Consider the following 16,218-nt stretch of genomic DNA (forward strand, 5'->3'; position numbering starts at 1 on the left):
GTGAGGTAGATGGACCTAGAGTCTGTCATGCAGAGTGAAGTAAGTCAGAAAGAGAAAAACAAATACCATATGCTAACACATATATATGGAATCTAAAAACAAAACCAAAACCAAAATGGCTCTGAGGAACCTAGGGGCAGGACAGGCAGAAAGATGCAGACGTAGAGAATGGACTTGAGGACACGGGGAGGGGGAAGTGTAAGCTGGCACGAAGTGAGAGAGTGGCACGGAAATATATACACTACCAAATGTAAAATAGCTAGCTAGTGGGAAGCAGCTGCATAGCACAGGGAGATCAGCTCAGTGCTTTGTGACCACCTAGAGGGGTGGGATAGGGAGGGTGGGAGGGAGATGAAAGAGGGAGGGGATACGGGGATATATGTATACATATAGCCGATTCACTTTGTTATAAAGCAGAAATTAACACACCATTGTAAAGCAATTATACTCCAATAAAGATGTTAGAAGAAAAAAAAACCCAGAACTTTATTCTCCCACAGTTCTGGAGGACAGAGTCTGAAACCAACGTGTGTGCAGGGCTGTGGTCCCTGGGAGGTTCAAGGGGAGAATCCTTTCTTGCTTCTTCCTTCATCTGGAGGCTCCAGGTGTGGCAGCATCGCTCCAATCTCATCCTCCATCTTCACATAACATTCTCCTCTTCTCTCTGTGTCTCTCTTTTGTGTGTCTCTTACAAGGACACTTTTCAGTGGGTTTAGGACCCATCAGGTAATCCAGCATGATTTTATCTCAAGATCTTTTACTGAATTACAGCTGCAAAGATCCTGTTTCCAAATAAGCTCACATTCCCAGGTTTTGGGACATGGACATATCTTTTTAGGGGCCACCCTTCAACCCACTACACATTGTTATTCAGCCAGTCACAGCAACCTAGAAATTCTTTTTTTTAAATTATTTTATTTTTATTTATTTAGTTTTTGGCCGCGTGGCTTGTGGGATCTTAGTTCCCTGACCAGGGATTGAACCTGGACCCTAGGCAGTGAGAGCCCAGAGTCCTAACCACTGGACCACCAGGGAATTCCCGCAAACCTAAAAATTCTTTTAAAAAAACAAAAAACTTGCAGATGGTTTTAGTTTTTAAGTCGTTTTTTCTTTTTCTCCTTATTTTACCTCCTCTAATATCTAACGAAAAGAATTGTCTCCAAGAGAACACTTAAAAACCAATAACTGCCTTTCACATGTGGAAATTTTGTGTTTTCAAGTCAAATGCTGTGATGCCAAAATCTTTCACCTAAAAAATGGAATGGTTAGTCTCCCAGAATTCTGCCTCTGACGTGGAAGAAAACCTTCTCATTTCTCCCCCATTGCCTCCTCACCTGCGATGTTTCTTGGAGTATTTTATGATAGAAAATTGATTTCAAGTATTTTGGAAACCTGAGTAAAGCTGGCCGATAGGTGTGACCCGGTGAAGTTGGGAAGTGAGAACTTCTCTGCGGAATTATTTTTCTGTGGAATCAGAGTGAGAACTGCGGGTGTGCCTGAGGGACTGTGTGGCTTTGCGTTTGGCAGTTCATCCTTTGTCTCTGCCCTTCAGTCACTCCCTTTTTCGAGTTAGTTTTTCCACAAACAAACTTAGAAAATAAGAAATATTCTTAGAAAATAAGAATCAGACTCCTTTCTTCTTCTTAACTGAAGGGAAACCTTATTTCCTCTCCTGTTCTTCCCTAATCTCTCCCTCTCTCAAACTGCTGGAATGTTCTTGTAATGTCAGGGGGACCTGCCCCGGGTCAGTCACAAGTTCTTGTTCTCCTAGGCTGAGCTGGTTCACGGCTGCTCCTCTGGGTCCCAAGCTTCGGCAGCTCCCCAGCATGCTTTACAACAGTAGCAGAACCTTTGGGGACCTTCAAAAGGCCATTCACCCCTAGGTCCTGATGTAGTTTCAAATAAAAGGTGGGGGAGGGGAAAATATGATTGCCTTTGGTTCCATAAACTATCATCTCTCAATGTGTTTGGAATAAGATGACCTTCAGTGGTTGTAGCCGAGGAGATGCCTGCATTTTGATTCTGTAGAAATGATTCATAGACTTGAGCTGACTGTGCACACGTGTCCACCGTAGCACAAGAAGGCATAGAAGTGGCTGCAGTCGGGGAGCCTTTCCATCTTTTCCCCTCAAAATGCCAGGACGATAGCCAGAATTAGCATTTGCGAGGAGCAATTGGCAGCCGCTTAGAGCACATAGATTCAAGAAGGAATAAATTTGTTTAGCTGGTGTATTCAGGACAGGATGGTCGTGCTGTGACATCCCAGTCTAGAACCTTCCAGACCCAAAGACCACGTGATCACCTGATGATCCCCTTTGCGCACTACAGCCTGTTTGCAGCAACATCTATAACAGGGGAGCTCCGTGTGCCCTTTCGAAACAGGGCGTCTAAGATGCTGTGATCTGATTTGATACTGCAGCTGCTTTTATGCGTGTGTGACATTAAACATTTTCCGTCTCGCGTTGGCAGGCCTGAAAGCGGGAGATGAGATTCTTGAGATCAATAATCGCGCTGCGGGCACCCTGAATGCCTCCGTGCTCAAAGATTTCCTCGCGCAGCTGTCCCTGGGCCTCCTGGTGAGGACCTACCCCGAGCTGGAGGGAGAAGCAGAGCTGCTGGGGAGCCCGCCCCTCCGGCTGGACGGCCCCGCCGACCTCAGCGAGAACCCTCTCGCCTTTCTCACCAGCAACACAGGTATGGCTGTGCACCGGGCTGCCCCTCGGAGGCTGCCCACGCGGCTTGCGTATTTCTGTGGATTTCCTGCATCTGGTGGGTCAGCTAAGATGTGTAAGATGAGCAGATTACTGAGCTTCCTGTCGAAATTTCAAAGGGGCCAGGAGCTCTTGTGCCGGTGGAACTGCTGTTTGGCTGCAATGGAAAGCTCTGTCGTGCTGCTCTTGTTGGTCATTTGGGAGAAAGATACATGGGTAGAGGCCACTGTCTCTTGGCTGTGGACGAGAGTTGGAGACACAGCAGTGCCAGGAATCACTTAAGATGCTGGGGCTCTTGGTGCTCTCTTCCCTGCCGTCCGTGGCACCATCCCCCAAATCACCCAGCCCAGCTTTTCCTTCTGTGGAAGAGGAAGAGGTAGGGTGAGATGGCCAGAGTGGAAATATGCCCAGAACTGGTGTTTGGTCAACTTTTCTCTTGGGCCCTTGTGACCTAGAGTCTGGACAAGAGCCCATCGGTGGAACCCCCTGCCCTGCCCCATCTGCCACTTCTCCTGTTTACACGTTTCTTCCCACTCCATCTGGCAACTTTATACTCATTCAGAAAGGAGCAGCTTGAATGCTGCCTGCCCCGGGGAGCCTTCCTGGCACCCCACCAAGCTCCTCAGGACCCTGCGAAGACATCTTTCACGTGGGGCCTGCTCCTCTTACGCTCTTCTTACTTGCTTGCCTCTCTCTCCTGAGTTTGTTTCCTGGTACGAGGCTTAGGTTTTCTTCCCTTTGCTACACAGGCGCCCGTTCTTGTTCAGCGGGAGAATCAGGGAGCACGCCCATAGGGGAACAGATACTGCTGTCACTTATCTCACCATGACCTGGTTCTAGAGTTGGGGTTGATTTGGTAAGCTGGGGTTTGGGATTTATTTTCTCTTTAAAACTCGGGTTAAAAGAAGTCTTCATTTTCCACTTCTGAGTGTAGGTACTCTGAGTATTCTTATTTTTCGAAGTCCCTTCTGAAGCTTGGCTTGGTAAGAGTGAATCACAGGCGGACGCCTTGTGACAGTTCATCCTTTTATTGGGTGGTTCCCTAGGAGAATGTGGCGAGTTGAGGCTCGAGAGAATCAGTCACACTTAGTTCCTGTTGACTTCTGACTCCTGTTGTCATTGTGGTGCCCACACGCCAATCACATCTGTAGAAAAGGACCCCAGGGAGCTGGGTACCCTTGAAAAAAATTTTTTTTTAATTTTTTATTGAAGTACAATTGAATTACAATGTTGTGTTAATTACTGTTGTACAGCAAAGTGACTCAGTGATACATATATATACACATTATTTTTCATATTCTTTCCTCTTATGGTTTATCACAGGATATTGAATATAGAACCTTGTTGTTTATCCATTCTCTATATAATAGCTTACGTCTGCTAACCCCAAACTCCCACTCCACCCCTCCCCCGCCTCCCTTCCCCTTGGCAACAACCAGTCTCTTCTGTATGTCCCTGATTTTGTTTCTGTTTCACAGATAGGTCCATTTGTGTCATATTTTAGATTCCACATATAAGTGATATCATATGGTATTTGTCTTTATCTAACCAGGGAGCTGTGTACCCTTAATGATAGGGAATGGATACCATGAAGGTTGTTCTTTTATGTGACCACAAGATGGCAGGCTCAATCCCGTAAAACTCCGTTCACAGTGGTTTCTGTAAAATGACTGAGTAAGGCGTGTTGTGTTAGATTAGGTTATTGAAAGGACTTTATAAGGTCTGGATGTACATACTACAAACAACAGTGTGTACTCAACCTTTTTTGGATGTTCTTTCCTGTCTGAGCCCTTCCTGTGGGTTATGGATATAAAGTAGGTGTTGGCAAACTAAGACCCCCCGGCCAAATCCAGACTATGGCCTGTTTCTGTGAATAAAGTTTTATTAGAACACAGTCACGCCCATTCATTGATGTTTTGTCTCTGGCTGCTTTCCCATCGCAATGGCAGAGTTGAGTAGTTATGACTGGGACTCATGGTCTGCAAGGCTGAAAATATTTACTGTCTGGCCCTTTACAGACCCCTGATATAAAGTGTGATTGCTCATGATTTGTTCCTTTAAACCCAATCATAGTTTTGATATATTTCTTTCTTTTGAAAAAAGATTTGTGTGTGTGTGCGTGCGTTTGCACATGCACACAGGTTGCCAAGTTTTAAAACCTTTTATTAAATTTTTTTTTTAATTTAAAAATGTGTTTGTACATAGGTGTCTGGGGAATATTTGAGTATATTTTGTATCTATAGCCCTATCCTGTCAGCAGCTGACCTTACATCCTCCTTCAGACCAGACACCTTTGTAATCTGCATGCTGCATCCACGGAACCTACTGTTGTTTAAACCACATTAAAACTTTCATTTTGGAATCATCCCTAGAAGATTTAGTTATTCGTTTCCAGATCATAACTTGGAACTGACATTTCTTAAGTATTTGCTCTGTCCCAGACATTAATCTGGATGTGGAAAGTTATAATGATGACTATGACATGATTCTGTCCTCATACTTAACATTTTAGTGTAGTCCTTTGTTTTTTAATTGCTTCACCTTTTAATATTTTGTAGGGATCAGAAATCCTTCAGAGCCAAGTGTGCGTGGTCAAGTTAGGTAATCTACGTGGTTCAAGAATACAGCATGAAAGTAAAGTCACAGTGTGGGTTTTCTGGAAAGTTTCTAAGTTGGTTTCAACATTAATAAGTTCCAGAAGAATTCTCAGATGCTCTCAGTCGTGGCGGCCCCATCAGACTGCCTGGAGGCAAGCAGTCACTCAGGCTCCCCACCTGGGTCTCAGCGTGTCTGCCTCCTGGTTACTGCCATTTCCTAGTCCCTATTTACCAGTGCAAGATAAAAGAGGGGGCAAGTAAACAGGATAAAACAACCTGAAAGATGGTTCCATAGTGAGGCAGAGTTTATGAAGCAGTGTGCACAGACAGCTGCAGTGACGGTAGAAAACAACTGAGAGAGTGTGTACAATGGGCAGGCTGGACTATAGCCTTCATCTAAATATAGAAGTAACTAAAAATAAGAAGCCTCCTGAGTGACGGATTTGAGGTTTGATGCAGGTTAGGGTGGCCATAGTGGATGTGAGGCAGCCTTGATGGAAAGCCTGGCCGGGTCCACAGGCACCCTGGCTGGTGCCCGTCTGTAGGAGGCTGGGTCTGTGGATTGCCCCATTTTACGAGTCCAAGTATGCAGACGTGGCCTTGATGCTGCCCTGATAATTCTGATTGAAATATGTGATTAGCTTTCAGGGCTGGATTATTTCTGAAGCCTCTTTTATGGAGAGGTTTGTTTCCTTGAGGTAGAAATATCACTACCTAGTGGCTAAGAGTGGGCTCTGGAACCAGGTTCCTTGGGAATGAGTCCTATTTTTATGTTTATTAGCTTCATGACTTTGAACAGATTACGCTTAATCTCTCTGTGCCCCGTGTCCTTGTGCATAAAATGGGGATCGTACCACACCACTGTCGAACGCGGTTGTTGTGAGGAATGACTGAGTGATGAAAGTGAGGTGTTTAGAATATGTTCTAAGAGGTACTCAAACGTTATGCATTCAAAGCACAGTCTCTTGTGGGGATGGGAAGATTCTCTAGCTAGTAACCAGAGGCTGCTCGGTTTTGATCTCCTCCCTGCCCTCTCTTCCACTTCAATCTGCACCAGGTGGATTGTCTGATAACTAAGTTTATGAAGTATACTTAAGGTGGTTTCCTTCCCCAGGTAGAAAGAAGTAGATTCTGCAGTCTAGAAGGCTGAGACCCCTGGGCCCCTTTTCAGAGATCAGGATTCTCTTGGTCTGAGGCCGGGGCTGTGTTTGCACGTGTTAGATGGTTGCTTAAAAATCCTCAGGTGATTCTAATGTGCAGCTAAGATTGGAGGCTACTCCCTTAGGTCACCGACTATTCTTGGTTAGTGATCCTCTTTTTTTCATCTGGGTGGAATGGTAAGATGATTGGAATCTTACGGTCCCATGCAGACCATCTACAGGGGTGTTTGTGGATAACATTCTGTGGTCTGCTTCATGGAGATTTCTGTAATGACAACCTGGTAGGTAAACTCCTTTATCCTCCTCTTCCTCGGTATAGGAGGGACACGTGGTGACTGGATTGCCGTGTTGGCTTGGAGAGCCAGGGACTGGAGAATAGATTCCATCCTAAGTGTTCTCTCAATAAGACTCAGTTTCCATTCTTGGCCATTGGCCATCCACGTGTCCTTGCTGAAATCTTCCTGGGGCTATTCTTCATCTTTTTTCTTGTTCTTTTTTTTTTTTTTTTTTTTTCAAAAGTTGTTTAGGGACAGACTGGTAAGAAAATGGGGGAAGAGGGTCCAGGCAAAAAGCTAGTTCCTTCAGTGGCTATTACTTTAGAAAGAGCCTGAAGTGAAGGGGAAGCTGGCGTAGGAAGTTGCAAAACTCTGTTTCTGTGAGCTTTCCAAAAAGCCTCTGTAATGTTCCTGTGTGATTTATTTTGAATACTGATCTCATCTGGTGCTACTGACAATTGGGGCCAGATAATTCTTTGTTGTGGGAGGCTGTCCTGTGCCTTCACGTTAGCAGTATTCCTACAAACAACTCTCAGCTAGTCGTTTTTAACCCCCTCCCCCCAAGTTGTGTCAAAAATAATCTTCAGACATTGCTAAATGTCCCCACAGGGGCAAAGTCTCCAGTTGAAAGCACTGGCCTGGTTGATTAGAATGTATATACCTACACTCCCCAGTTAGGGAACTGTTACAGTGAACGTCAATATAGGAAAGCAGGGCTTCCCTGGTGGTGCAGTGGTTGAGAGTCCGCCTGCCGATGCAGGGGACACGGGTTCATGCCCCGGTCCGGGAAGATCCCACATGCCGCGGAGCGGCTGGGCCCGTGAGCCATGGCCGCTGAGCCTGCGCATCCGGAGCCTGTGCTCCGCAATGGGAGAGGCCACAGCAGTGAGAGGCCTGCGTACTGGGGGGAAAAAAAAAAAAAAAAAAAATATATATATATATATATATATATATATATATATATATAGGAAAGCAAATCTAGATCTAAAATTATTTTAAAAATAAGTTTCAGAAAAGCAAAAGCCCCCAATTTTATGCAAGTTATAAAAATCATAATTCAAGGGGCAAACATGGTATCTTTCCAAGGCTTCAAAATGTCTGTTTGTCTCTCTCACTTTAAGTTCTGTCCTTAAGGCTCACATTCATTTGACTTTAGCACTGGTTTCTACCTGTTAAAGACAATTAGGGCCAGAGTCAGCCCCCTTGATCTTACTCTGTCTGATGCTGAGTGAAAGATGGCAATCCGCAGTGAGCACAGATAGCCCTCCTGCAGGAAGTAGATTAAGCACCCTTTGCTGTAACAGGAAAGGCTTCTGTGACAGCCAGGAGAGCCAAGGCATCTTGGTCAGAGCAAGGAGTCATTAAGCACTCAGCAGCCTTTGATTTGCCAGGCAGTGCTTGCTTCCCTGCAGTGCCTGTGAAATGCAAGATTCTATTTTGGGCTGATGTTCCGTGCGGATTGTCTGGTGCTCCATTCTGCAAACAGAAGACAACCAGACAGCAGGTGGGGCAGCCAAGAAAGAGGAACTGCACAGATTTACCTTCCTACAAACAGATATGGTCCCATTCTCCAGATTCACTGAAGTCTCACAGATACCAGTAGCACATGGCCTTCTAGTTGTTTGTCGATAAAATGTGGAGCCATGTGCGTTTTGTAAACTGTCTGTGTGCGATGCTTATCGTCACACAGCACATGGCCCGCTTCTGTGGGCCCTGCTAGGGAAACCCTAACACCTAGTCCTGATTTCCAGCTGCATTTGATTAATGACACCCGTTGAGTCCTGTGTGTGGAAAAAAATGTCGGTTCAGAGATTAAGAGCCTCCATTTGTATCATTTTAAAGAATGTTAGTGGATTATATATTATTTGAGTTTCACAACAAGCTGATAGGATTGGGAAGGACTATATCTACAGTTTTTATGGATTAAAAAAATGTTCTCTGGAGAGAAACAGACACTGGGGTTTTGTGAAATTTGGTTGGAAAGAAGTTATTATTTGTCTCCCAAGTTAAAATTGTAGTGTTTTTCCTTTTTTTTCATAGTGTATATTTAGCTCTCCCCAGTTTTTTTTTTCCTTTATAAATTGTTTTGGTTTTGTTTTCTTAGCTTGGGGGAGGGGCAGGTGTTTATGCTGATCTTATATGAGTGTGTCTATGGAATTCTTATTCTTATATGACAGTAAAAATGGCTGAAAAGCAAAATAAAATCATCGCTTAATGATGAGATTCCAGCTAAATGTCTTTATTGGCCGCGTCTAACCTTTTCTTAGTCCCTTCCCCTCAGTCGTTTTTTTTTACTCAATAACCAGTTATGATTGGTTCCTCTTCGGAAATGTTTGAATTGGAGAATCTGCTAGTTTAACTTACATTGTTCATGTATCTCATAAGGCAAAGATTTTTTTCCTTCCTCCATTAAATTCTTGGTGAATGCATCTCATCCAAGTAAATCAAAGATAAATCAAAATGTAAGCTTACATTCATGTGTTTGTACTGCCCCTGACCTCATTGTTGTCTATCCGGCTAATGGTGAGTGGGACGTGCTAGCAGCAAAGGTTTCCTCAGTCACAAAACAATCACATTATGATGTGAAAATAATTTGAAGAAGCAGAGAAATGATCACACCTGTTCACAACAATGAATGTTATTTATGGCAGCTTTTGAGATAGTCTATAGGTCCTGTCCTGCTGGGCCTCAGCCCTGCCCTGTACTGCCTCATTCTCTGAGACTGTCCACCCACTGTTCATCTTTTTTTTTTTTTTTTTAATTGGGGTAGAACTGACATATAACATTATATTAGTTTCAGGTGTACAACATCATGATTTGATATTTGTATACATTGCAAAGTGATCACCACAATGTCTAGTTAACATCCATCACCACACATAGTTACAGTTTTTTTTCTTGTGATGAGAACTTTTGAGATCTACTTTCTTAGCAAATCTCAAATATACAACATAGCATTATTAACTATAGTCGTCATGCTGTACATGACATCCCCAGGACTTATGCATTATAGCTGTAAATTTATACCTTTTGACCCATTTCACCCACCTGCCCCCCACCCCCCTACCTCTGACAACCCCCAGTCTGTTCTCTGTACCTGTGAGGGGTTTTTTTGTTTGTTTTTGTTTTGCTTGTTTTGTTTTAGATTCCACACATAAATGAGATCATACAGTATTTGCTTTTCTCTGACTGACTTATTTCCCTTAAGCATAATGCCCTCAAGGTCCATCCATGTTTTTGCAAAGAGTAGATTTCCTTCCTTTTTATGGCTGAATAATTCTCCACTGTATACCCCTGCTCATCCTTTGTCTCTTTAGTTTTGGCTCTGCTTCCTCTCTGTGCTGCCACGCGTTAACTGGCGCCTCTTTTATGCCAGGTGGTGATGTGCTAAGTGCTGGGCATAGAGCGAAGTGGGACAGGAAGTTCCCTGCTTTGATTACTTCCTCAACCACCTCTCAGCCTTGTCTTCAGCTTTCTGGAGCTGTCTGCATGTGTACTGGTAATTAAATGGGGACAGCTACCTCCACCACAAAGGGAATAATCCCCTCAGGGTCTGCTCTTAGAGGAAGGTTTCTTGTGGTAAAGGAAGAGTAGGAAGTCGCAAATCTGTGTTTGTATGGGGTTGCATAGAAACTCGACAGTGGTGTTCTATAAGCCTCTTCAGCTGGAAAGTGTTCAGAGAAGGCCTTGAAGTGTGAGAGCAAAAACAGGACTTTTTCCTGGTTTGGATTCCCTGTTCCTGCCATGCCAGTGTCTCTCTTCAGCATTCTTAAAGGGCACCACTGTCAATTCCTGCCTCCCTGGCTCTCTTAGATGACTAAGTTCCCCCTAACCACGTGTTGGCTATCTACTGCTATGTAACAAACCACCCAAAACAACCATTTAATTTGCTCACTGTGCTCAGCAGTTTGGGCCGGGCTCAGCTGGACGGTTGTTCTGCTCTCCTTGCCTCAGTCACTCTTGTGACTTTGTCATCTGGGCTTGACTGGGGCTGGTTTAAGATGGCCTTACTCACATATTTGGTGATTGGTTGGCTGGACCCCTCTTTCCTTGAGGTCTCTCATCCTCAATAAACTAGCTTGGGGGTTTCATTGTATGGTGGGTCCAGGGTTCCTGGGGGACCAGACAAGAACCTGCAAAGCCACTTGTAGCCTTAGCTCAGAAGGCTTCATATATCACCACTTATGTCACATTCTGTTGGCCCAAACAAGTCACAAACCAGGCCAACCCAAATTCATGGGGTGGGGTCGTTGACACAAAGATCCGTGCTTAAAGGGATGGGAGGAATCATCACTGTCATCTTTGCCAATTGTCTACCACAACTGCATTGCCTTTTCTCTTTCTCTCCTATTTTATTAATTTTTATCTTCAGTTAAAGGCAGAAGCATAGCTAACAGGGTAAAAAAAGAATATATACTGTAGAATCAGATAGACCCACAGTTATTGATTCATAGGACTTCTTTTATATTCTAGATATTAATATTTTTTGCCAGTTATATGTGTTGAAGATAACTTTTCTCAGTCTATAATGTATCTTGTTGCCTTTTTGGTGCCTTTTGACAAAGAAAAGTTTTTAATTTTAGTAAAATCTGATTTTCTATCTCATAGGATTTGTGCTTTTTATATGCTGTTTAAGAAATCCTTCTCTCTCCCCTGGGCAACAAACGTTTTCTTCTATATTTCCTTCTGAAAGATTTATAGTTTGGACTGTTCACTTTCTGGTTTATACCTCCCTGGTACTGATTCTTATGAATGATGTGAGTTAGGGTTCAGCTTTTTATTTTCCCATGTGGGTAATCTGCTGTCCTAGCCACATTATCAAATGTTCCATTCTTTTCCCCTGGATCTGCAGTGACACATCTGCTGTACATCACACTTCCATACACGGGTGGGGCTGTTTCTGGGACTCTCTGTTCTGTTAGCCTGTCTTCTTGCTAATTCTGCACTGCCTTATATTATTGTAACTTTAAATACATTTTGATATCTGGTAGGGAAAGTATCCCAGTCTTGTTTTTCTTCTCTAAAACTGTCTTTGGTATTACTAGCCTTTTGCTCTTTCATAACAAATTTAGTTCCAAAAATAATGCTGCCAGTGTGGTCTGTCTGAATTCGGATTCTTTGGCATTTGTTGAGATTTGTGTTATGGCCTCATATGTGGGCTCTTTGCATAAACTGCTAGTCCTTGTGAATAGGGTTTAAAATTCATGGATCAAGCATAATAATTCTTGATGTTTACATCTTCTATAGTCTGACTAAATCTATTTTGTGTGGCATTTGGAGAGCGTTCTTTACGTTTGCCTAATATATTTTCCATCCCTATACTTTCAGTCTTCTGTGTCTTTTTGTTTAGGTCTATTTCTTGCCTATAAGCATATAGGTGGGGCTTTGTATGACATTATTCTGGTTTTTATCTAAACATGAAGTTTAAATATTGAGTTTAGTCTACATTACATTTATTTAGAAGATCCATGTATTTTGTCTCATTTCTATCATCGTATTTTGCTGTCTTGATCTTGTTTGTTCTTCCTGCCCTTTCCTGTACTCTCTTTCGGCTGAATTTCTAAACTCCACTTTCCCCTTTCAACTTATACAGTCTAATTCTTTTCTTTTAGTGGTTGCCCTTAAAATTTTAACATGATTTCTAACAAAACAAGACCAAATTCTTTTTACTTCTCACTTGAAGCATAAAAGGACCATGAAATGGTTTAAATACAATCACCCACCATTGCTTTAGTTTCATCTTATATGTTTTACCTCCAGATGCCTTTTTGGATGTGTGTGGAGTGTTGTTTTGTACACTACGACTTGCCTGGGTGAATATCAGCTCTCTATTTATCTCTCTGGTAACCTCGTATACCAGATTATACATGTGTGCGTGTGTGTATATATGTTTTCCCACCCGAAGTACATCCTTTAGAGAATTTTTTTTTAGCGAGGTTCTGTATTAGTAAACTTGCTCACTCTTTGTCAAATGATTTTTATTATATTTTTCTTCTTGAATACTATTTTAGCTTGAAATACAATTGTGTTGATAGTTTGAGCATTTGAGAATTTCTGTGCTCTAGTGAGATAATGTCTTCAGATAGGCCTTCCTAGCTTCTTTCTTCAACTCTTATCCTTATCCATTGAGTGTTTAATTTCAGTGATTATAGTTCTTATTTCTAAAAAATTTACTAATTTACCTGGTCTTTTCTGAAAGTCTCTCTTTTCTTGTCCCCTGCCCCCCTTTTTTTAAAAGCGTACTCGTTTGACAATCTCTATCTGATAATTGCGGTATTATTCCTTGGGAGTCTTGTTGTAGCTGTTGCTTCTCCCTCGTGGGGACTTGCTTCTCCTGTGTTTATAATAATGGATTATAGGTTCTTGTTTGACCCAGCTTATGTGTGTCTGACCATTAATATGATCCCATCATTAAGGATGAATCCCTCTAGAGCAGACTTGTTTTGGCTTCCGCCAGATGCCCTTGGAATACAAATTTAGAACAACTTTATGGCAATTTTTCATCTTGAGGATCACGGACTGAATTCCTGTATTGAAGTCCTAACCCCTGATGTGAGGGTTATTAGGAGTTGGGGGCCGTTGGGAGGTAATTAAGTTTAGACGAAGTTATGAGCTGGATTAGTGTCCTTGTAAGAAGAGGAAGAGAGACCAAGGTTCACCCCCTCTCTCCTTGCACACACAAAGAGCGGTCATGTAGGTGCCCAGTGAGGTGGTGGCCATCTGCAAGCCAGGGAAAGGGCCTCACCAAGGAAAGAATCTGCTGGCACTCTGATCTTTGATTTCCAACCTCCAGAACGGAGAGAAATAAATGTCTGTTGTTTAAGCGACCCAGTCTGCAGTCCTAGTTACAGCAGCCTGAGCAGACTAAGACATTGGAGTCCCCAGAATGTAGGACATAGTGTAAATTAGAATCTCAAACACCCGTGCAGCCAGCCTGTGGTTGTCACCTCCAAGAAGAAACCCTTCTTCCTCCATCCCCACTCATCCCAGAGTATGGGCAGAGTTAAATCAGCTTCCTTTTTCCTTCTTTTTTTTTTTTTTTTTCTCTTTTGCCAGTGAGTACTTTTGAAAAAAAATCTTTTTGAGTCTTTTTGGGGTAAAAGTGTAGCCCTTCAAAGGAACCATATGAATGTGGGAGATTTGATTCTAACTCTCCAGTTTGTACTGACCCAACAGTTGTTTTCTGTCTCACGGCTTCACAGTTGACACCAAAGGCTCCAGGGCTGTGGTTCCCAAGCTGAGATGGTTCTGCTGTTGGGCTCTGTAGGGGTGCGTGTTTGATTGTCACAGTGGCTGCGGAGTGCTCAAGGTACTTAGAACCCAGGAGCCCGGGGGGGGGGGGGTAGTGCCCTGTGTACCTGCCGTGTGTACAGTTTTCCTCCTAAACGTTTTCCCCTCCTAATACCAACAGGTTCCCGCTCCCTTTGGGAAACACTGCTCTAGGGTTTGGAGTTTGGGGACTGATGGATTACTCAGCACTGCCATGGCTTTGGGACTGGCCCACCCCTCCTGCTTCCTTTGTCTTCTTCATTTTGGGCTCTGGGGATTTCTTGGAGCTCAGCTTTATGTTTAAAAAGGATTTGGGGAGACTTCCCTGGTGGTCCAGCGGTTAAGACTCTGTGCTTCCACTGCAGAGGGCATGGGTTCAGTCCCTGGTCAGAGAACTATCCGCATGCTGCATGGTGCAGCCAAAAAAATAATAATAATGGGGCTTCCCTGGTGGCGCAGTGGTTGAGATTCCGCCTGCCAAGGCAGGGGACACGGGTTCGTGCCCCGGTCCGGGAGGATCCCGCGTGCCGCGGAGCGGCTGGGCCCGTGGGCCAAGGCCGCTGGGCCTGCGCGTCTGGAGCCTGTGCTCTGCAGCGGGAGAGGCCACAGCAGTGAGAGGCCCGCGTACCGCAAAAACAAAAACAAAAACAACAAAAAATAATAATAATAATAATGAAAAAAATATAAAAAGAATTTTGTTCTATTTTATTGATACTTAGAATTTCTAAGTGTTTTGTAGAATTAGGGTTTTTTTGCTTCCTTTTTAGGATACCTGACCCACGGTATTGTTAACAATGAAAATCCTTTCATTCCTTTTCCCACTATTTTGTGAGCAACCTCTAGAGCCCAGGCATTATGATAAACAGTGGAGATATGCAGGGTCACAGTGTTTGGCTGTACCATCTGGAGGTCGCCATTATGCAGATTACAGCGTGAAGGTGACCTTGTGTACAGCCTCGCCGCCCTGCTTAGTGCTGAGGGAGCGTGGTTCCTGCCATCTCAGAGCTTAACGCTGTTCAAATCTTCCCCTTCTTTCTAGCCCCAGAATCTAGGTCATTGCCCCCATTTAAAGTATTCAATTACTCTTTTTTCCTCTGGTGGTGACGGTGTGACATTGTTGATATCCACCAAGTTAAGTGGGCCTCTCTCTTGGATGGCTCCCACCATGTTATTGAGTGAGCAAGTAATTAAAAGAAGTGCAAGAAAACCGTAGAGCCAGAACTCTGCGACTAGGTGCAGGGAGGCGAGGGGGTTCGGACAGAAAGTTACAAACCATAGAAGGTAGGCATTCGCTTCATTCCAGAGGAGGGGAAGGGGACCACAGGACGCAGCCTTGGAGCGAGGTTTGCTCAGGGATTGGCTTCTTTCCTTAGTTTCCCAGCCAACCTAGAATTTGATCAGAAAGTCATGCTAAACAGCTTGTGACTGTAACCGTGTCATTGGAATAAGGCAGCCTCTTTGCAGACTGACGCTTTCATCCAAAGAGTCAGAAAGTGGCTCCTTCTCTTCTCTTCTCTTTCTTCCCTTCTCTCTCATCGGGTTAGAGTGATGGTGCTGCAGTCCCTGACCCAGTGCCTGACATATTCTAAGATAATGGTCATCAAACCACTGTCTTACCAGACTAGCTAGAGGTTTGTAAATATACTAGGGACTTGTTATTCCACGTGTGGACCATGGACCTCTTGATTGATAACATCTTGGAGCTTGTAAGAAATGCAGAATCATAGGTCCAACCATATACCTACTGAATCTGAATCTGCATAACATGAACCCCCAGGCAGTTCAGATGCTCTTTAAATCTGAGAATCCCCCCAGAGGAAAGAGATCTTAATGTTCTCTTCCCCACTGCAGGGGGCTACCATAGCCAACCACTGTAGTAGGGACTTGGTAAAATAGGAAAGAAAGTTGCCTGCACTTTTGCATACATAGAATATGGTGGGAAGAGTGGGTGAAGTTTGCCAGGTAATCTATATGAAAGTTATTATTTTTTTAGTGTTCTTCTCAGAATGGTTTATTCAGTTATTTTAGCAATGAAGTAATTGATCCAGCAATTAATTTGATTATAAATCAATCAAATAATTTAATTTTATTTAAATTTTATTTCATAGATAGATGGATAGTAAATTATTGTCTTAGTCAGCTGAGGCTGCTGTGACAGAATACCACAGACTGGGTGTCTTAAACAACAGATATTTATTTCTCACAG

General features: G+C 43.5%; 1 protein-coding gene across 3 annotated transcripts in view; it reads left to right on the forward strand.

Moving 5' to 3' along the window:
• Positions 1-16,218, forward strand: part of TIAM1 (TIAM Rac1 associated GEF 1) — a gene marked incomplete at both ends in the record, with an annotated part of 133,378 nt that overhangs the window by 74,778 nt on the left and 42,382 nt on the right. For all 3 annotated transcript variants that reach the window (XM_082839544.1, XM_082839545.1, XM_082839546.1), the window contains one exon: positions 2,470-2,694. In XM_082839544.1, the coding sequence (XP_082695670.1) occupies positions 2,470-2,694 (225 nt within the window). The remainder of the gene's footprint in view (positions 1-2,469; positions 2,695-16,218) is intronic.

Source organism: Leucopleurus acutus (genome assembly GCF_964270905.1).
Source record: "Leucopleurus acutus genome assembly, chromosome: 5".
Lineage (NCBI taxonomy): Eukaryota > Metazoa > Chordata > Mammalia > Artiodactyla > Delphinidae > Leucopleurus > Leucopleurus acutus.